The 22617-nt window shown below is 49.7% G+C and overlaps 1 protein-coding gene across 1 annotated transcript in view; it reads right to left on the bottom strand.

Annotated features, from left to right (window-relative positions):
* Positions 1 to 22617, bottom strand: part of LOC119456536 (anionic trypsin-2-like) — a 49977-nt gene continuing 27360 nt past the window's right edge. Inside the window, exons 5-6 of the mRNA XM_037718368.2 lie at positions 9307 to 9452; positions 1 to 425 (exon numbers count right to left, since the gene is read on the bottom strand). Coding sequence (XP_037574296.1) covers positions 255 to 425; positions 9307 to 9452 — 317 coding nt within the window. The 3' untranslated portion in view covers positions 1 to 254. The remainder of the gene's footprint in view (positions 426 to 9306; positions 9453 to 22617) is intronic.

Here is a 22617-nt window from a genome sequence, read left to right as displayed (position 1 = left end):
AAAATGCGTGCAACCCATCCAGGGCCCTTTCACCGCCCCTGTCTGCGGGATTCTTGCAAATTATGGCATTCGTAGCGCTGGAGCGTTGGAATTATGGCCGCCGCACTGCTCGGTGAACTTTCTACGTGGAAACGATATTAGCGCCAGCCGTTGCAACAGAGCACGGCGCTCACGTTTTGTAAAGATGCGGATGTCATCTAGTTTCCCTGGGGTACTATACAAGGAGACAATTATCTCTCTTTCGGTTTCTTTAATCAGATTGAGTGCTGGGCCATCTGGTCCTGGATAAAGTCCAAGAAAGGCGCCACTTTAGTAAACACTGTGGGCATGTTGGGGAGCGCGCAGTACACCGAATGGGACACCACGCCGGCCAAGAACCAAGTGCGCTCGTCGAAAGTACACTGCAGCGGCCCGCCAGAGTCACCCTGCGGCAGAGCGGAGGAACTCGGTTAGAAATGCGAGCATTGCGCCCTGTCTGGCTCGCTGTTGCGTCAACCCATAATAAGCTCACATGCGGCCTTTGTTGGCCGACAGCCGTCACAACACCGATTTGACGCATTTATTTCTCGCGCACAGGAGAGCGCGTGCCTGAAAGAAGCATATATATCAAAATGCGCCTGAGGAAAAGAAATATTTTCTTATCTCTACACAACGTGCGGGTGCGCGTGCTTTGTTTACTACAACACGCAACGATATAGGACCCTCCTTCGCGGGAACACAGCGGATAATGGCGAAATCATTTGCAAGACAGATCTCGCGAGTACAGCGCTGAATACTTTTGACAATGCAGCCAGCACGCACCTACGCACACATACATACACATCAATTGTTTTTTATATGGACGACGAGTGTGTAACGCTAATGTATAAGCGTCAGCTGTGGTGCGGGCTAGGCACTCCCGATCTCGCCGAACCACTTCAGCGTTCTGCCTCCGTGACATTTCAGTGTAAAGGAGGATTCTATAGCGTTCTGGTTTAAACTGCTACGCTCGTCGATGATGCTCTCGGCATGTACAGGCACAGCAGCCCGGCGAGCGAGCCCCCGCCACTCTCGACAAAAGATTAGCACGACGTGATCTCAAACACCATGTGGTTAACTCATTTCTTTCCGCCAGGAATGGGCTTAATTTCAGTGCTTTTGTGTTTCCAACATTTTATTCCAGGACGTATTAGTCGCCAGACATACCGTGATGAATAAAATGATAATAATAATGCTTGGTGTTCTGAAAGGCAATAAAGCAGAAATAATTGCTGAGAAAGTGGTTGAGAAATCTTGTGGAATTTCCAAGAATTACGTAAAGAACTACGAATGAAAATAAAAATTTTCAATTTTTACTAAAGCCACTGAAAGTACAGAAAATTCAAGCATGCAAATATGTGCCATGTTCCAATTTCTTAAAGTTAGACTACGCCAAGACATATTATGCAGATTTGGAGGCGATAATATTAGCCACAGTGATGTCCATGCTATGCGGGAAAGCTGTACCTTCGTAAGCTTGAATTCAAGCTAGCGCCCGTTGTAAAACGAAGCGTTTGTTTCCACTCCCTGCACGTGGTTTCTTTATTTGTCAACAACCTTTAGGTTCTTGATTGTCATGTTGGGGGAGCCATCCACGTGCCTCCGCATACTCGATCATTGTGCACAAGCACTTGTTGCTGGTCAAGTTGCTGCGGTTTACTAAACGACGCAGAAAGCAGACAGCACGCAATGAACACGACACACACATTCGCCTGTGTGTGTCAACTACTTTTCGCGCCCGTTAGCATGTTTATTAAATTTGTTATTGCGCTACATTATTTTCTCTATGCAAGAAAGCTAGCTGTCGTGCACCAACAACTGACGCTGGAGCCTTCTCGTGTTTTGCGCAGTACTTTATTTATTTATTTATTTATTTATTTATTTATTTATTTATTTATTTATTTATTTATTTATTTATTTATTTATTTATTTATTTATTTATTTATTTATTTATTTATTTAATACTGCTGACACAAAGTCCACGCAGGCTGGATAAAATACAATATTAGGTCACAAGAAGTAAAACAATGCTAATACAACAAAATGCTACAACAATACAGCTATAATACTTATACAAAAAGTAAACAATGTTGATACAACTTATATAAAAGCAAGTTATTCCAGTCATTAATGGTGCGTGGAAAGAAAAAGTATTTAAATAGGTTGGTTCGGGCGAAATAGGGGGTTAGAACATTTTGGTGACGTTGGCGAGTCGGTCTCGTTATTAGTGGACTTACATACATTGCCGGGTAAAGGGCCACTCTGTTATTAAGTAACTAAGAAATGAAGTCGAGCCACGATTTTTTTTTCGACGCGATTCAAGTGTAGGAATAGTATTATACCTCATTAGTTCAGTCGGAGAGGCGAATGTCGATAATTTATTGTAAACAAACCTAATAGCCTGTCTCTGTATTCGTTCAAGTTTCTTTGTGTTACTTTATGTTTCTTTATGTTATTTGTACATTGTTGTACAGTTTAATCTACAATGTGTTGCACAGTACTGTAATTTAATGAATAAGCGAATTTGCTCAGGTGGTGTTCGCAAAACAAGAGTCAAGCTTCTGCGGAAGGTCGCTATATGAAATCAACTGCCTACTTTTGGGTTATTGAAAATTGCAGATTACGGAAAGGATTTCTCTTTATACGTTGTATGTACGCTTTTGGAACACTAATGGATAAACAGCAACCCACTATGGGAAAAAATAATGTGGCAGTTTCACCCAAAAGGCGAAGCATGAATTGCGATAGCAAATTAGTAGATAGCTATACGGAGTGAGGATAGTAGTTTTATGAGCTGTATAAACTTGGACATACAGCAGCACCAGCAACCCGCAGAACTCTAGTCGACGCCGTCGGCGTTTTGCCCGCGTTCGCACCGAACGCGCGCGGCGTTGGTGACTGTTTCCGGTGCCTCTGGGGGCGGCTCGGAGGTTTTAGAGGAGATCAGAACGGGACACTCGTCGAGCAGCGTCCGAAGTCTTTACCACCTTGTCGCCTCGCAACTTTTTATACAAATACGCATTTGGTGCCGCAGCTAAACGTCGCCTCCCCTCCCTCCATCCCTCCCGTCCCCCCACGGCCTTTCGCGCGACGGAAGAGGTCGCTTTTGCTTTATATATATATATATATATATATATATATATATATATATATATATATATATATATATATATGGTGATTGTAAAGGAGGAAAAAGACGCTTAATTCTGCAGCCCTTCAGGAAGCACGGCGCAGAACGCGCGTTTGCTCTCCTCCGTGCCTTCGCTCCCCGTGATAGCGCGCATCCCTCACGCGCTTTCACTCGCACATAAAACATACAGCGCGTGGTGAGGATTTCATCGCCGTTTGACGTCATACGAAACCTCACGGCGACGGCGACGCCGACTGCAGGAATCCGCTTTGAGTGTCCATATAATTGCTATCACAATAATAAAGTTGCACTTAATGTTAGTCGAACACAATAATCAAAACAACGCGCTTTTCTGAACATGTAACAAAGTGTCAGGCATCGTTATAACAGCGTAGACATCGAAGCTGAAAATTAGACAACCCGAGAGAAACTACTAGGTCTTCCCCGCTCCTTCTATTAAAAAGTAACCGAGTCAAACAAAAAATTAGCGTAGCTTGCACTAGAGGCGCAATGCTAAAGAGGCAGCAAAGCTGATGGGCACATAGCTAGTCCTGGCTTTTGGGCTAGGCTAAACACTACCAAGTCATTTCCCGCACTTTATTGATTATTGATCGATCATTGATTAGCTATTGATTGGCTATCGCGAGGTATTGGCCACGTACTTGGGCTAGGCTAAGCACTTCCAAGCCATCCCCAGCATTTCGCGGAATTGATTTAGTATTGATCGATAATTGATTAGCTATTGATTGGCTATCGAAAGATATTGGCCATTTATTTGGGCTAGGCTAAGCACTACCAAGTCATCTCCAGCATTTCCCGGAATTTATTGATTATTGATCGATCATCGATTAGCTATTGATTGGCTATCGCAAGGTATTGGCCGCGTATTTGGGCCAGGCTAAGGACACCAAGCCATCCACAGCATTTTCCGGAATTTATTGATTATTCATCGATTATCAATCAGCTATTGATTGGCCATCGATGATTTATAAGCTTAAGTAGTCCCAACCATGCTTACCTAGACTTATTCAGGCTCAGCTTCTAGTTCACTGGGGTATGTTGCATTGCGCTTGGACCCTTTCTGCACTACCGCCAGGATCGGCCCACAATTTCTGTTTGCACGTTACGGGCTAACGCGCGGCTTAAACAGCTCCGCTGTTAAAAAGCAAATTTTGCGTTGTTTGAATGCGGAAGTGCTGGAAGGCCAGTTTCGGCGAACGCTCCTGCTGAAGTTTTACTTTTCAAGACTGCTCAATGCGCTGCAGATTGTCAAATATGACCAAAAGCTAGAGTTGTCTTTATTTGAAACGGCGCAGGGCGTTGCTGGTGGAAGCGTAATCCCGACGGCTACGTTTAACAGCTTGTCGAAAAGCTGTCGATCAAATTGATAGATATATTTGGGCCCGATAAGTGAAGAGTTAACACGACGCGGCGGCGAACGGGCGCGCCACCGCCGACTCACAAAAGACGAGGAGTGACCGCGCCGCGGCAAAACCACGACATGCGTGCGGGCGCACTCGGTGGTTGCATTTGCTGCGGCGTCGCCGTCGCCGTCGCCGTGAGGTTCCGTATAGATTCCAAGGGCGATAAAATCGTTGCCGCGCGCCGTATGCGCGAGCGAAAGCGCGCGGGGGACGCGCGCGCTATCACGGAAAGCGAACGCACGGCCGTAAGCAAACGCGACCGTCGCGTGAAAGGCCGTGGGGGTATGGGAGGGAGGGAGGCGGGGCGACGCTGTGCTCCGGCACCAAAGGCGTATCTTGCAATCGGGCGTAAGGGGAACTTGCCACTCAATCTCCCACTCGAAAGCAAGAAAGCGGGAAGGCAGCGCGGGAGGGAGAGGGGGGCGCAGCTTCTACTCTGCCAACTCCGTTCGTACTTTGCCCGACTGTGGCCGTCGCCCGCACGGTCTCTTATCTCCACACGGCTCTGACCTTTGTATGCGCTGTGCATCCACCGCTCAGTTTCCTTTGAAGCGATAGACCGCACAAACCTTGCGGCGGCTGCCATTGCTGCCAGCGTTTTGACAGTCGTCTGCGGTCATTCAGTGTGATCTATTCATGTTTGCTTGTGCGCGCTGACACCACGCTTGTTAATTCAGTTAGTAAGCGGATGTGTCCAAGTTTATGCAGCCGATAAAAGTACTATGCCTACTCCGAATATCTCTCTACTAATTTGCTAGCGCAATTGATGCTTCGCCTTTCGGGCGAAACTGCGACGTTTTTCAATAGCGTTCGGTTGTCGCTTCAGGTAGTTTTGTAACTAATATTCTTACATATAACCACAGCGCTGCTTTTTTAATATTGGACGCTCTGTCGGTAACTGGAGGAAACTTCTCATATGTCGTCTGGCGTACAAGCAATGCCAAAAGCTTGTGGGAAGCGGCTCTGGTGAAAAGGGTTAGTTTCAGCTCCGATATAATTTGCAGCCCGTAAAACGGAAGTTGAGTCTGTTGGTCGCGTAACACTAATACACGGAGGAAAGGTGAAATCCAGGCTGCAGGCCAAGTATTATGAATTGTTTCAGTTTTTTTGTCGGTTGACAGTTATAGGAGCTACTGCACCAAGTTACGCGCTGCAGCACAGAGTATGCAAGCGGTGGCTGGCTACAAAGTTAACAAACGTCACAGAGCGCGTACAACGTCAGCTTATGATGTCATCGGTGAATTTGATATAATGGCTATACAGTTAAATCTCGTTATAGCGAAACGGTTTATAACGAAATAATCGATATAACGAAAGAATCTTAATTCACATTGAAAATCCCCTTAGAACCCATGTGTTTAAAATTTCGTTTTAACGAAAATTTTTTAAACTGATCAAGGGATATAACGAAAAGTTTTTGTTCCAAAATGACAATTAACCTCCCGCTTTGCACACAAAATGCTGATTTGTTAAAATGCGCGGCGCTTTGCGGGCCGTCTTAATGTACCAGTTTAAATATTCTGCGGCTGCATCGGCAACTCCCCCAAGCCAAGCCAAGCTGACCAAGCTAGCCAAGCTAAAATGACCAAGCTAGCCAAGCCAAGATGGCCAAGCCTAACTTCTGTTAGCGTGCTGTACGCACTCGTTTGCTTTGTTTCGGAAGCGGGCGTAGGTTGCTCAGCCCGTTTGCTTTTTACGCCGTGTTGCCGGTTACACGACAGGAAAATGACTGACGGTAGCAGCTGGTTGAAACGAAAACGGAAAGTTATCACTCTGGATCAAAAGGCAGCCATAATTAGAGCTGTTGCATCAGGGACGAAGAAAACGCAAGTGGCCAAGGACTTCGGCATCGCGCCGAGCACACTTTCTACATTCTCAGCAACAAGGAAGTCATCATTGGTGCTGCTGCACGCGGCGTAAAAGGTACGCGGAAGAAGCTTCGGTCTCGTGCCTTTGAAGCAGTGGAAGTGGCGCTGTTCAAGTGGTTTTTGGATGCACAGGCTGCTAATTTGTCCGTGAATGGGGCACTACTCCAGAGAAAAGCCAGAGACTTTGGCGGGTACGAAGACGTCTCCAGATAGCAGCTGCTGCTGAGAAGACCATACTTCGCTTGAGGAAGATGCAGCAGCGAAGCAACACAGACTTTTTCGCACCATCTACATGAAAGGCAACGCGGCTAACGTCGCGCGCAATAAAATCAGCTCTTGTGTTATTGTGTTTGATCCCAGTTTTTCGCCGTTTGTCGATTAGCACTTTACTGTAGACACAGCAACTCGGCTGCGACAGGAGCTAATACCTCCGCGGTGACTTACCTGTAGTGAGTACTGCCTCGCATACAATAATTTGTCGTGTAATAATTAGTCAGTGGCTATAACGAACTAATGGTTTTACCGAAAAAAATTCAGCGCCCGTTCGACTTCGTTATAACGAGATTTAAGTGTAGACGAGAAAACGATCGTCAGAAGGCGCGGCTGCGCCTCCTGACAGCGCCCCCAATGTGGAAATTTCAAGCAGCGCGGTTGCGCCGTGGTGCAGTCTCCGCTTTGTTCACATTGTTTCGCCCGCGCTTTCCTTCGCTGCTCGTGCTCACTGCGCTTCGTTTTCGACGGCGGCAGATCGCGTGCTTACTGAACAGCGATGCAAAGACTCCAATGCGGTTTCAAGAAGGTTGCCGACGCCGACAGCTTTTTTCGTGGCGGCAACCTCAAGAAAGGGGAGCGTCTGCTTCCACACGTCTATGGCGTTGAACAAATTGTGGGCGGTGATGTGACAGTGAAAGCCAAGTGCGTGTCGGAGGTGTCCAACAAGATTTTATACGGCATCGAGTAGAGGTACACGCCGAGTTCAGTTATTTAGTTACTTTTATTTCTCTTTGGTGCAGTCACAAAGCGGTCATGCACGCTTGCAGAGATGTGCAGAGACGGTGACGATTGCCATTGGGTTCGTTGGCAGCTGGGCGCGCACGCACGGTTGCTCTCATTTTGGCTCCAGGGAGTGGCATCAGCACTGTCGGAACAGAAAGAACACATGCATTAGGCACTAATAAGCCAATAAAATTAATTAACGATGTAAGTACTACATATATGTGCATAATGACTTATATCGTGCTGTATAAATATATTTAATGTATATCATGCCTTATTCAATGTAGATGTTAGAGTCATGGCAACTCATTGCATTATTGAGCAAGGTATCTTTTCACTGGTCATGAGAAATCACTCGTACAATCTGCTCCGCGAAATGAACCCAGGTCACGGTAACCAGCGATTACCTTAATTGGGACCAGCAGCACGAGCGCAAGAATTAGCGATACATGCCTCATCAAAGCAAATCTAGTTTATCATCGGGCGAATGGCCCCGCCGCAGCTAAAGTAAGCTCACATCGATGGCCGGCTACTACACGAAACGAAGATTCTTGGCAGGAAGAGTGAAGCAGCAAAAATGTGCAAGGTGGCAATTACTTTAAAACATGCTTGGATATTGTGAACCTAGAAAGCATGGACAAGCAACAAACATAACGCGTGCGTCTCAGGCAGCTGCTTTGCGATCTGCCGCTTACCGACGCATGCGATGACCGCAGCTTGCATTAAATACGTATTGCCACCACACAAAAGACAAATAACGTGCGGCCCCTTTTGTTGCCTGCACAACTAGGAATTTAAGTTGCAACGTTTGGAGAAAGGATATAATTATCTTGAGCTCGTCTTTGCCGATCGCGAGTGAATGAAGAGTACAATAAATTAAATTCGTGGGTTTTACGTGCCAAAAGCACGATATCATTATGAGGCGCGCTGTAATGGAGGGTCTCAGGAATAAATTTAACCACCGGGGGTTCTTTAACGTGCACAAAAATCAAAGTACATGGCAAGAACTGTATTCTTGCATTTCGCCCCCATCGAAATGCGGCCGCCTTGGCCGGGAATCGAGCTCGCGTCGTCGAGCTTAGCGGCGCTACACGTATGCATTTACGGCTAAGCTAGCACGGCGGATGTCACTGTACGATTAAACTACGCAACACGTCTAAACAAACAGCCATGCGCTAAATACAGGCACAATAGTATTGCGTTTTTATCGATCGGCCGTGATATTGCACGCGAATGCGTAAGTACGTGACTTACTCGACTCGGCGCACCGCAGTTATCCACGCTTGTCGTCGGTCCTTCTCGTACCACCTCCCCGGAATTCTGTAGGACTTCACGGGCGGCTTTCGACCTTTCGAGGCTCTTGTGGCAATCAACAACACAGCAGTATTGCGTGCCACCTTTCCTGGTTGATGAGGTCGCGCTCGCCGTTGCGAAAAGAACGCGCACGATCGCTCGTGCCGTAGAGAACACGGGCGCGCGCTGGCCCAGCGGCGACCTTCGACACTTCCATCCTTCCGCCAGGGGAGTCTTCGGCGCTGGTGCCGCGCGGGCAAACTTTAGGTTGCCTCGTCTATTGCAGCGGAGGACAGTTCAAAAGAGTGAATTTTTCTTCCTATAGTAATGTTTCAGTTCGCCATATCTTAAGCAAGGCCCTCTCCAGGCATTTGAATTTTGAGGACATGGTGCGACATATTCCGCACGGCATTTCGGTAACGTGCAGGGCGCTACCCCAAGGAATAAGTTTACACGCATCTGATGAAAATTGCGGACAACGCAAATGAAATCTCGTATTGGACACCACGTTCGCTGTTCAGATCAAGTGACAACGGCCCGACGTAAAAACGTTCGACGCCACAGTAGACGCACTCACACTGCAGGAGGACTTCTTTCCCTCGACGTACCCGGCACAGAACATGGACGTGGTGATCTTGTTGTAGTTCCTGTAGGCTCGCACGCATTTGTCGTGCGGCCACACGGGCAGCATCACTTCCATCAGCACGTCTGAGTGGCGGCCCTCTGCGAATCACCAGAAGAGGGCACTGTGAACAACAATCACTGTGTACGTGCCGCGGATGTGACAGATTCGGCACTTTTCGAAGAACTGGACGCGGATGCGTGCACCTCAAGACTAATGACTGAAAAACGCAGTTAGATAATGTTGTTCAAGCGTCCGCCCAGCGCCAATTTTCCTATCAGTTTCACTTTTTTGAAAGAGAAGGCAGAAAATATTTATTTATTAATTTATTTATTTCATACATACTCCGGTTTTAGATTACACGTAAAACAAGAATTAATGGCTAAAGTGCAAGCGATGACATTCGAAGCAGAGCAGAATAACGCAAGTCAGTTCGCTGCAGTAAAATTTACACTCTCAATGCTTTTCAAATAGAATTTTCATTTTCGCGTAATTCGCTTAAGCAAGATTGCATAAATAAAACTATTTCGTCGGCGCCTTCGAGTTCCGTTTAAGCGAATTCTACTGTAAGCGTTTATTGAGGTATATGTTGGCTCGTTGGCCTGTTTTGAGGAAGGTGTTTAGGGGAAGTAAATAAATTGGAGCCGCGGTCACAGGACCAGAGTCAGCTCTCCTTGGTGATCGAACGCCAGGAGGAAGTCGAAAACCGCTGGTCTGATCCAGCTCTCCTCGATGGTGGCTTCCTGCCAGACAGTTCTAAATTAGGTGTCGGACCGTTGAGTGGCATTAGGCAGTCGAGACTTCTTGGTTGCTACGCTGTGATCGCGGTGGCCTGAGAGACGGGTGTCGTTGTCATGTCCAGCTGCTGTTGCTTTCTTTATTTACTGCATGATGTGGCAACTTCATTGTTCGGTCCCGTCAAGGCAAAACCAGAGTGAAGATGGTGGAGCAAAACTTGCGTGGTACACTCGCACTTATCGCTGCTGTACGTTCTTTGCGTGCGTCCCTTGGGGTTTTGCGCGGCTCATAGAAAATTTCCTCACCGTCACATTCGTTGTCATGCGCTGGAACTGGCGGTAAGCAGGCGTCCCGTGAGTCATTCAAGTTGTATCAAACTAAGTGCTCGTTTCGCCTGGACGTCTGCCCGCTCATTTCCGGGAGCCTCTGCATGATCGGATATCCTGTCATAACTCCTGTCATAATGAAGGCCTGAGATCCACTCAGGCCTTCATGGCCTGAGTGGATCCAGTGAGTGGAGATTGTAGGAGCTGGGAGTCGTGGCCTCGGAGACCGACGTCAAACTGAGGGTCACTCTCTAGTCCACGCCGCCGGGGCGTCTCGTAGCTGGTCGACGCTACCGGGGCGTCACACGGAGGCTAAGCGGGCTCACGCCGTCGTCCGAGCAGAGTTGACGAGGGTTGCTTCATTCGAGGAGAGTACGAGGTCGGGCATATCCCAAGCCGTTGTCCGCCTCATCCACGCTGAAGACGTTGTTAAAGGGAGGAACAGGTTCTCATCGAGAACGAAGAGTACTGGGTTTATTTACAATCTTTACATGACAAGTAGAGAACGTTACGTCTCATCAGTCTAACACGACTGGATCGAAGCACCCCAGAGAGCCGCAAAAGTCCGCTTAAAAGCCCTCTGGCCCCCCCTAGATGCCTAGGCCAGGGAAAGCTGCGGTCCCATCTTCCTCCAATCGGAGCTTCGAGAGTCACCGAAGGGTTCGTCTTGAGGGCAAGGGTGCGCATAATCCCCCGGCGCCTTTGTTCCCTGAAGCCTGAACACATTCGGAGAAGTGCCCTCGGGCACTCACTGCTCACTCCGCCACAGAAAGGAGGGGACGCTCGTAGACAGGCGGCTTCGCGCTTGACTCGATTTGGCGCGTCTTGGTTCCCGGGATGTCCCAGCCATCCGCGGGTTTGTCTGGAGAACGGCCTTGGCGGCTAGCGGGTCTGTCGAGCGGCCCTAAGAAAGCGTCGTAGAAGAGGCCCTTTTCCGAGAGTTTCTTGCTCCTAGACTCGTGGTCGGCGTCCGGGTGACATCTAGTAACCACGTATTCTTTGAAACGTGCCATGGTGTCGCCGCTGATCTTTCCCGTGGGATGTTTTAGATGCGAAGCTTCTTATGCTCGGGGCTATGTCACTCGATCCCTCCCTCCCTAGCTCCTCCCTCCATCCATCCAACCGCCGTGCGTCCACACCCCTACTGCGCATGCGCATCCTCCTCCCGCTCCTCTCCTCTCCTTGTCTCATCTCCTCTCCTCTTGGCATTCATGCGCATCCTCCTCCCCCTCTTCTCCTCTCCTCTCGGCATTCCTCCTCTCCTCTCCGACGCTCCTATCCTCTCCGGATTGCGCAACGAATGGCAACACCTGCGGCTCCGCGCGCAATAATGCGAAGCAGCTTAGGTTAGAGACGCGACGGTAGGCGCCCCAGAGGCACTGGCAACAGTCACGAACGCCCCGCGCGTTCGGTGCGAACGCGGGCAAAACGCCGACGGCGTCGACAGCAGTTCTGCGCGTTGCTGGTGCTGCTGCATGTCCAAGTTTATACAGCTGATAAAACTACCTTCAATCGACCCCATGGCTGCTTCGCATACTACTCAGGGTTCCCCTACGAGAAGATGGCGTATTTTTTTTTTCAGCTTCCGGAAGCGATTCGTCACAGGCAAGCAGGAGATCCTCCAAGTTCGTTGCCCCCACTGGTCGATCGTAACAAGATATGGTTGGCTGCACTCTTTCATGATGTCACGCATCCTATAAATCACGCTGTGTTATTTCTGGCGTTCTCCGAAAGCAGTTTGTGAGTCTGTGTATAGGCGGCGTGCGCCACCTGCGTGATGATGATTTAATGACATCCGCTTTGAAACGGGGCGGTGGCAAATTGAAACCTATCCTGCTGTAGAGACGCCACTGAAAGCAACCTAGCGGTGGATTTCCGAATCGCGGACGGAAGAAGGAGCGTGGCGGTCCCAAGTGCACCTATAACGGCAAACGTCTGCGATTTTGCGTGCGAACTGTTTTATTGCGATAGCAATTATATGGACACTCCAAAGCAGATTTCTGCCGTCAGCGTCGCCGTCGCCGTCGCCTTGAGGAGGTTCCGTATGACGTCAACGGCGATGAAATCGTCGCCGCGCTCCAGACGCTGTATGTGCGAGTGAAAAGGTTCGAGGGACGCGCGCTTTCACGGGGAGCGAACGCACGTCGGAGAGCAAACGCGCGTTCTGTGCCGTGCTCCCTGAAGGGCTGCAGAATTAAGCGTCTTTTTCCTCCTTTCCATATGTAGAGAGCAAACGCAACTTTTTCCGTCGCGCGAAAGGTTCTGGGGGGACGTAGGGAGGGAGGGGAGGCGACGTTTACCTGCGGCACTAAATGCGTATTTATATAAAAACACCGCGCGCGTTCGGTGCGAACGCGGGCAAAACGCCAACGGCGTCGACAACAGTTCTGCGCGTTGCTGGTGCTGCTGCATGTCCAAGTTTATACAGCTGATAAAACTACTATCCTTACTCCGTATAGCTCTCTACTAATTTGCTATCGCAATTGGTGCTTCGCCTTTCGGGTGAAACAGCGACAAATTTTCCCCAAACAAGCGTCACAGCTAGTGCCCGGCTATGAATGCATTTCGTCGTTTCATAGACCGGGTGTTTCAGCGAACACTTTCAAAAATGTTTAAAAGTTGCCTGTGGCAGATAGCGCAAATCTACTTCATGAGCTGGTATACACGAAGAGGCGGACATTACATACACAAAAAAATGTCACAGTTTCGCCCTGAGGGCGAAGCAATGAATGCGATAGCAACACAGCAATGTCATACGAAGTAAGGTGAGCGGCTTTGGTAGCAATATGAATTGTAGTAAACATGAGCCGATTAAGTAAGCAGGTGTGCTGAGGCATAAGTAGACCGACATGAAGAGAGACTCGATGACCACGAGAAGGCGCGAGTGAAATGGTGGTGTTGATGAGAAGCGCTTCCCGTGGGCAGCGCGTGCGAAGGGACACACCTGTAGCGCTGCACTGCGGATCTGGGCAGCATCGCATGTGTAGCGTGCGTTGGAAAATGTGGCCCGACTATTACCAACTGAATGAACAAGCGTGGTGTGAGCGCGCACAAACAAAGATGAATAGATCACACTGAATGACTGCAGACAACGACTGTCAAAACGCTGGCAGCAAGCGCATACGCCGCAGCGGGCGAGGTACGTGCGGTCTATCGCATCAACGGAAACTGAGCGGCGAATGCACAGCGCATACCGTGTGGAGATAAGAGACGGTACGGGCGAGGGATGAGCACGGTTGTTGGCAGAGTAGAAGTGTCCCCCCCCCCCCGCTCCCTCCGGCGCTAGCTTCCCCCTTTCTTGATTGCCCGTGGGAGATTGAGTGCGTTCGCTCTCCGTGATAGCGCGCGTCCCCGCACGCTTCCGCTCGGGCATACGGCGCGCGGCGAAGATTTTATCTATACAGAACCTCACGGCGACGGCGACGCCGACGGCAGAAATCCGGTTGAAGTGTCCATATAATTGTTATCCCAATAAAAACCGAGAAAGAGAGCTCTGTAGCGTTTCAGCATTGCGTCTACTGACATCCCCCACGTATTTCCTGTCAAGTATTTAAACAACTGGGAAGTTGCTGTTAGGCGCCGTTTCATGTAGGCCACGTGCGGCCTCCAACAGAGGTCTCGGTCAATGATTACGCCAGGAAACCTGTGGGTTCTGACATATGGTCCGCCAATTAATTGAGATGACATAAGGCGTCACTGGCTTGCGGATTCCTCGACAGATATCTGAAGAGCCTAATGCGCTAATGCGCTGAACACCTCGAAGCAACTAAGTGAACTCAGCGTCTCGCCCGATTTAACGAAGTTTTTGGGAAAAGTATGGGTCAAATATGGGTATGCAGAATTTTAGTTGAGGTGACGGACACCATTGACCTGTTAAAGGTTTTGCCGCTCCGATGAAGAAACACAAGGTGCGATCAACGGACTCGCTTTATGCGATAACTTCGTACGCAGACGAAAATTACATCTGTTTATTTTGTCCGTAAATAAGCATGATCGAATTAACTAAGCTCACAATTTAACGAAATAACTCCCGGGTTTCATTGACTTCGTTAAATTTAGGTGTAACTGTAGCTGTATGTCCTAAACAGCGTGGTTTCTGTAATGCTACCTCTCGTAAGAGGAAGAAGTATTAGAAGTGATTTCATTTAAATGGATAGGTTGAGAGTTATGGTATGCTCTTTGATCCAAACTTCGCTCCTCTATTGAACAGATTTGTTTATCGTGTAAAAGACATGTCCTTATTTCGAGAAAACGGTATCAGCAGATAAGCAGGAAAAAAAATGTCACAGTTTCGCCCTAAGGGCGAAGCAATGAATGCGATAGCAACACAGCAATGTCATACGAAGTAAGGTGAGCGGCCTTGGTAGCAATATGAATTGTAGTAAACATGAGCTGATTAAGTAAGCAGGTGTGCTGTGGCGTAAGTAGACCGACATGAAGAGAGACTCGATGACCACGAGAAGGCGCGTGTGAAACTGTGGTGTTGATGAGAAGCGCTTACCGTGGGCAGCGCGTGCGAAGGGACACACCTGTAGTGCTGCACTGCCGATCTGGGCAGCATTGCATGTGTAGCGTGCGTTGGAAAATGTGGCCCGACTATTACTAACTGAATGAACAAGCGTGGTGTGAGCGCGCACAAACAAACATGAATAGATCACACTGAATGACTGCAGCCAACGACTGTCAAAACGCTGGCAGCGCAACGTACCTTCGCCCGCGCAGCGGCCGAAAGTACGTGTGGTCTATCGCTTCAACGGAAACTGAGCGCGCATAAAGGTCAGAGCCGTGTGGAGATAAGAGACGGTGCGGTCGAACGAACGACGAGCGCGGTTGTTGGCAGCGTAGAAGTGCGCCCGCCCCCCCCCCTCCACCCCCCCCCCCCCCGCTCCCTCCGGCGCTGGCTTCCCGCTTCCTTGCTTGCGCGTGGGAGAGATAAGAGACTGTGCGGACGAGCGACGAGCGCGGTTGTTGGCAGAGAAGTGCCCCCCCCCCCCCCCCTGCTCCCTCCGGCGCTGGCTTTCCGCTTCCTTGCTTGCGCGTGGGAGATTGAGTGCGTTCGCTCTCCGTGATAGCGCGCGTCCCCGCACGCTTCCGCTGGGGCATACGGCGCGCGGCGAAGATTTTATCTATACGGAACCTCACGGCGACGGCGACGACGACGGCGACGGCGACGCCGACGGCAGAAATCCGGTTGAAGTGTCCATATAATTGCTATCGCAATAAAATATCGCAGTTTCGCCCCAAAGGCAAAGCATCAATTGCGATAGCAGATTAGTAGAGAGCTATACGGAGTAAGGGTAGTAGTTTTATCAGCTGTATAAACTTGGACATGCAGCAGCACCAGCAACGCGCAGAACTGTTGTCGACGCCGTCGGCGTTTTGCCCGCGTTCGTACCGAACGCGCGCGGCGTTGATGACTGTTGCCGGTGCCTCTGGGGGCGGCTCGGAGGTTTTCGACGAGATCAGAACGGGACACTCGTCGAGCAGCGTCCGAACTCTTTACCACCTTCTCGCCTCGCAACGTTTTTATATAAATACGCATTTGGTGCCGCAGCTAAACGTCGCCTCCCCTCCCTCCCTCCCGTCCCCCCACGGCCTTTCGCGCGACGGAAGAAGTCGCGTTTGCTCTCTCTCTCTCTCTCTAAATATATATGGTGATTCTAAAGGAGGAAAGAGACGCTTAATTCTTGAGCCCTTCAGGGAGCACGGCGCAGAACGCGCGTTTGCTCTCCGCCGTGCGTTCCCTCCCCGTGATAGCGCGCGTCCCTCGCGCGCTTTCACTCGCGCATAAAGCATACGGCGCGTGGTGAGAATTTTATCGTCGTTTGACGTCATATGGAACCTCACGGCGACGGTGACGCCGATGGCAAAAATCCGCTTTGAGTGTCCACATAATTGCTATCGCAATAAAAGTGGCATCTTGTGAGCGCCGACGGTTCGTTTCTCGGAAGCGCCGCCAACTATACAGCTTCGAAGCAAAACGGAAAAGGCCCATAGTCCGACCAGCGATCAGCAGTGGTCAGGCTACCGGTGACGCCAGAGCGCATAGCCATGTCTAAGGTGACTATCGAGCTGTATACAGCTCGATGGCCAACGCATTGAGAAGTCCATTGGAAAAACGTTGGCTAAGCCAAAGCGCGCTGATCCCGCAGCTGCATTAATGCCGTCTTGTTTATCACACACGTAGTGTTGGAAGCACGTGTAATAGTGCTGAAACTCAAGTGCAAATTTACTAAATATCCTGTAAAAGAGCTTTTTAACACATGAACAAAACTGGGAATAATTGTTGAATCTCCCCCGCCTTTGGCGCCCAAGAAATCTCGCCATATAAGCGATGTCGGACGAACGTGGTAACTGGCACAATTAAAGATAGGCATATGTAATAAACAGAAACATCTGACGTGTGTTATACTCTAAATAAGCCGGTCATATGCGTGGCTTTATGATAAGCGGCAAGTCAAATAAAACATTGAAAACTTTTACCTGAATGACAGCACCTCCATCGCTGCTAGAAATGTCCGGTAATGCAAACCTCCAAGGTTCGGCTCACGATAAACTCAGCAGTTTCCTTCGATCCCTCATAAGGATCCAAGAAGAGCACCTTTAACGTATCGAACTTTGTTCGCCTTCGTCACTCGAAAACGCGTGAAGGGACATCCGAAGTCACAAAAGCCACCGACAGCGCACGCACTCAACCTACCTGCACTTGACGCGACCTACAACTACCAAGACTGTACGTACGGTATACACGACGAAGACGCTAAGTTCGCGGGCACGGAAAGACTGAGTATTTCAATCCAGGTCGTCAGATTAAATAAATCACAACTCGTACAGAGAGCGATAAGCGCTGAAAAAGACAATGCACCACGGGAAGCCAGACAACGGAGGGATTAGACAGCATAGTGATCACGTAATTACGAGGTGCTTTGTCGAGCTCTCGAGTATGCAGGGAAGCCTTGATTCCGGCGCCCCGCGCATTTATTAAGTTTTTTTTCTCTTCGTTTAGCACCTGTGCCACATATCAAAACTCCACACATGGGCAATGTCTTCACTTTACTTTCGTTGTGAAAATAACCAAACACGCAAAAAACGGGAATCTTGTGCCTGAGCTAAATGTGCAGCCGCAAGCAGCGGCTTCACAAGGGTGGCAACGACTGTGCGTCGCCATGATCGCTCCTTCAATAGCCAAGAATCGTTTACGGTATGTGCGCTTCTGTTATGTGCACGCAGTTGGTGAACCATACAGAGTTAAGTGGTGCGCAAAGATTGCAATGCTCGTTTTGTGCCGCACTATCGGTGTATGGCTTCGCTGCCGTGAAGCAAATGTGCCCCTAGAGGCAGGGGCGTAGCCAGAGGGGGGGGGTTCACCGGCTGGACCAGAGGGGGGGGGGCAAGCTACTGCTTTCTTCTACGTCACGTGATCGATAATAAATATCGGTAGTTTAAGCAGACTCTATACATGTATATCAAAGACATGGGACCCCCCCCCCCCCCCCCCTCGCGTGTGCGTGTGCGTGTGAAGAAATTAAGTAAAAAGTAAAGTAAGCTCAGTAAATACAGTAAGTACGACAGGTACAGTGGGCGTTTGGAGCAACGGTCTCTCATCGCGCCGCTGCATGGACCAGTCTTCGAAAACGCATCATTCAGACGACCCGTGCGATCGGAGAAGACATCATTAGTTGTTAATTTCCGTTAAGCGTAGATGGCGTCGTCCTCGTCGGGGCGAACTGCGTTTCACAAGTCAAGGACGCCTATACGCGTGAAAATGCACGTGTGACCAGGCTATACCTACTCCCATAGCAATAGCTTGTTCGCTGCGTCTTTACGATAGAAAACTTAAATACGCGCAAAAACGCGTAAGGCGTTTTTTTTTTTTTTTCGAAGCTTTCGTCGCCCTGCTCCCTCATACGAGAGGGTTGCATTTCCTGCGGCAAGTGCATGGGCCGCTGTGTCTGCCGCTGTGTGCGAGCGTGCAGCCGTCATTTGCCTTTACGTCAACAGATTCAGAATTGTACAGAATATTTCACCGCACAGCATAGATATGACATGTGTACGCATTTTATGTAGTGCGTGCAACTCATTTCTGCTTCACTTACGCCGGTGCAAACAGGAAGCGGCCTTGTACCTCACAGAATCTCGACTGATTGGTGTACTAGTGATGCAGCAATGAACTCCGGTCTTGTTCAGTGCATAGTGCACATAATCAATTTCTCAGGAAGCGTGAACTCCGACGAGAACTGTCAGCGCCTGCAACAAGAGTTTACTTACGCTGTGTGAGCACAGCAGTAATTCATGCTTGTCGGCTGTCTGTTTCGTGTATTCTGTTGCGAGTCGGTGGAATTTCACTGCTGTCATCAACCCCTTCGTGTGTACATTGCTGGTTTGGGATTCCACAACAAAACAGCAACTACCAGCCTTCCGTAAATGCTGGTTTGGGATTCAACAACACAACAGTAATTAGCCTTCCGTAGGGGCGCAATCGCAAACAAGAGACGTTTCTAGCGCGATCCTGCGTGAGCGCGGCCTAACCGGCACCTGAAGGGAAGCGGCGGAAATGTATACCGGAGATTTCGAACACCTGGGGTCTTTAACGTGCACGCAAATCTAAGTAAACGGGCCTCGAGCGTTTTCGCCATCATCTAAAATGCGGCTGCCGCATTTGTTGCTTCATTTGTTGCGCATTTGTTGCTTCAGAATGCGGCCGCCACATTCTCGCCCAAAACTTCACAGAGTGTCAAAGCCTTGACAAACACCATGACAGTTTCTTCCATATGCAGACATGATTCGCTGTAAATTACCAACCCAAACGGAAGCGACCAGGAATGAAATTGTGATAGTAGCACCGGTTTCATAAATTATGTCAGCGCGAAGCGACGAGAACAAAGGGTGGGTAAGTGGGGGGACGGGGGGGGGGGGTGCGGAAAAATTTCGGGGGGGTTGAACCCCCCCAACCTCCCCGCCCCCTTGCTACGCCCCTGCCTCGAGGCTATCGCAGAGATCCCACCATCTATTGTATCTGCAACATGAGCCAATGCGAGTGCATTTAAGGCTACTGACAAGGCATAGGAATCATCCACTGACAAATGTCACAAGTATACGGCCTGACGCCGCCTACTCAGGAGCCGTATTGTCGCAACGGGATCTACTGCCGTCGGACTTCGCACCGCATGGCATACCGGAAGCTCCACTCTGGACGATGGCAAAGCCGACGGTGAAAATCTCAATCCCAGGAATAACGAAAAAGTCGAAAATGCCGCTTGCGGGTCTCAAACATTTCGCGTTATCCTACATTGCTTACAAGTACGAATATACCGAACATGTTTTTGCAGATGGTTCTGTTACACAGACCTCTCCCGCGGCAGCTTACACGATACCTGCAATGGGGATTACGCAGCGGTTCAAGATAGGACACAAAACATCGTCTACAGCAGCTGAGTTGACCGGCATTCGAGAAGCAGTCCGCTGCATACTACAACAAAACCTCGCTAACTGGACAGTGTTCTGCGACTCAAAACCGGCGCTGCAACTCATAAGCAATTATATGAATCCCAGAAGCGCATATAGCCCTCTAATCTACGACATCATGGCTCTGTTTACTGAGGCGTCTCAATCCGGACATACCATTGCACTGCAGTGGATTCCCAGCCACTGTGGAACAGCCGGAAATGAGCAGGTTGACGCGCAAGTAAAAATGGCGCACACTGACGGGAAGATTATAAAACTTCCCTTTTGCCGTTATGACACCAGTGCCTTGCTACACAACTCCATCAAAACGTCTATGGAGCGACAATGGGACAACCCCGAACATCGCAAGAGCGCCTCTATAGACTGGACGCCGGTTTGCGATTCCGACTTCCACTTCGGATGCGGAGAGGCCAGGAAACACTAATCCATCGATTACGGCTTGGTGTGGCGTACACTCGCAAATACCTTCACAAGATTGGACGAGAACGGGACCCTGATTGTAGCGTCTGTCACACTCCCGAGACAATAGAACACATACTTTGCGTGTGCCCTCAATATGCGGCCGAGCGAAGGACACTAAAGCGTAGTGTTGACTGGTTGAACTCCCGCCCCTTTTCGGAAGCCAAGGTTTTAGGCGCATGGAGAAGCGTTGATCATGCCCAGCGCACCATAAGATCACTTTTGAACTTTATGTGGGAGACGGGCTTAGACGGTCGTCTCTAGGACCTGTGCAGTGTGCAGTGCGCGAAATGTGCTTGTGCGATGACGTCCTGTGTGTACAACACTACTCCTGCGTGTAGTGTGTGAGAAGTGCACAACCGCGTATTGGACAACGTGTGCTCATTGTACGATATCCTAATCACCTGCCACCTACCTCTCTCTGTATCTCCCACTTCCCCTTACCCCAGTGAGGAGTAGCAGGCTAGAGACACGCTCTTCAGGCCGACCTCTCCTCCCTTCTCATCATTAAAATCTACTCTCTCTCTCCCACCATCTATTAAGAAAACATTTGCGCGTTCTGTAGTGTATGTGCTGCAAATTCTCTACGGCCCTCTACTGCACCGCTAGAAAAGATTTGTAAAAGAGTAGTTGTACTTTCGATAGGGTAGATGCAGCGTGTCCACTAGCATGCATTATTCTTTTATTTTTTAGTGTTGACGCGGATCGCAAGGCACACCTCCGACTAGGCACGGTCTCAGGAGGGCCCTACCAGCTAGGCAACTGCGGCAAGCCCGCAGGGCTCGGTCCTCTCCCCACTGTTATTCAATATAGCCATGCACAAGCTCTACACTTGCCTCGATGCAATCCCAAACGTGGGTCACGCCATATATGCGGACGACATCACGATCTGGGCGCCGGGCGGCTCGCTTGCCATGCTCGAACACTCGTTACAAAGCGCGTTGGAGGCAACGAAAAACTTTCTTTCCAGCACGGGCCTTGAACTCTCCCCCGCTAAGTCAGAACTACTGTTATACCGACAGTCCCGACAAGGGGTCCGAAACCTTGAGCCTCTGAAAACTCTGCCGATAGAAATTCGAGCTAAGAATGGACATCCCATACCAAGGATGGACTCGATCAAGATTCTAGGTCTCCACATTGATGCTAAGGGCTGTAACTCGACGGCCCTCAACAGGCTCACTGGACAGGCTAGTAATGTCCTAAGACTTTTAGCCCGCATCTCAAATCGGAGAGGCGGTCTCAAAGAGGACAATCTGCTCAGAGCTTACCAGGCATTCTTCTTAAGTCATGTTACCTACATCGCGCCGTACCTTAATTGGGGTAAGGCGGAAAAGGCCAAACTCGACTCTCTAATCAGAACCGGTATCAAGCGCGTGCTCGGCCTTCCGCAGTCCACGAGCACCGAGAAGCTGCTGGAGCTAGGACTCCACAACACTATCGATGAGCTAATAGAAGCTCACACAGTGGCTCAAATAATGAGATTGTCGTCCTCTAAGCCAGGGATCAAAATTTTAGAAGAAGCGGGTATCCAACCCAGACATGAACCGGGGACCAAAATTAGCCTGACCCAGCAAGCCAGAACTCGCATCATGGTTGACCCCGCACCGCGAAACATCCACCCAGTGCATAACGAGGGTAGAAGATTCGCGAGAGCCAAGTCGATCCTTAAAAAGATCAATCAGCACAAACTAGGGGCCCTCTTTGTCGATGCTGTCAGATATGACAGTGGGGATAAGTTCGCTGTCTCGGTTGTAGACGCGGAGGGCAACCTGCTTAATGCAGCTTCTGTCTATACTAAGTTTGCACATGTGGCGGAGGAAGCGGCGATCGCTCTGGCTTTTCACAGCGCAAAAGTTCCCCTTATCATCTTCTCGGACTCACGCACAGCAGTTAGATCCTTCTCGGCCGCACTAGTGTCTGAACAGGCGAACAATATTGTGAACAAAGCACTTCAAAGAACTCGGGAGAGCAGCGAAGGAGGGTACCACATCTCGTGGTTCCCAGCCCATATAGATGCCTCAGTTAACCCGCTCGGATGTAATCCTAACGAGCAGGCCCACCGGATAGCGCGCGATTTCACGTACCGCGCTGTCAGGGGTAGCCAGGCTCGGAACGAGGTCAACATCCACAAAGATCCATTATGTACCTTCCACGAAATTGTTTCCCATTATCGTCTCGGCAGAAGGAAATCCCCCCCCCCCCCCCCCCACCCCAAATTGAACAAACCTCAGGCTAGCACACTCAGACTTCTGCAAACCCGTTCGTATCCCACTCCCCG

The sequence above is a fragment of the Dermacentor silvarum genome, chromosome 6 (assembly GCF_013339745.2).
Source record: "Dermacentor silvarum isolate Dsil-2018 chromosome 6, BIME_Dsil_1.4, whole genome shotgun sequence".
Classification (NCBI taxonomy): Eukaryota; Metazoa; Arthropoda; class Arachnida; order Ixodida; family Ixodidae; genus Dermacentor; species Dermacentor silvarum.
The sequence above is the reverse complement of the archived record's forward strand: the minus strand, read 5'-3'. Positions and strand labels throughout refer to the sequence as shown.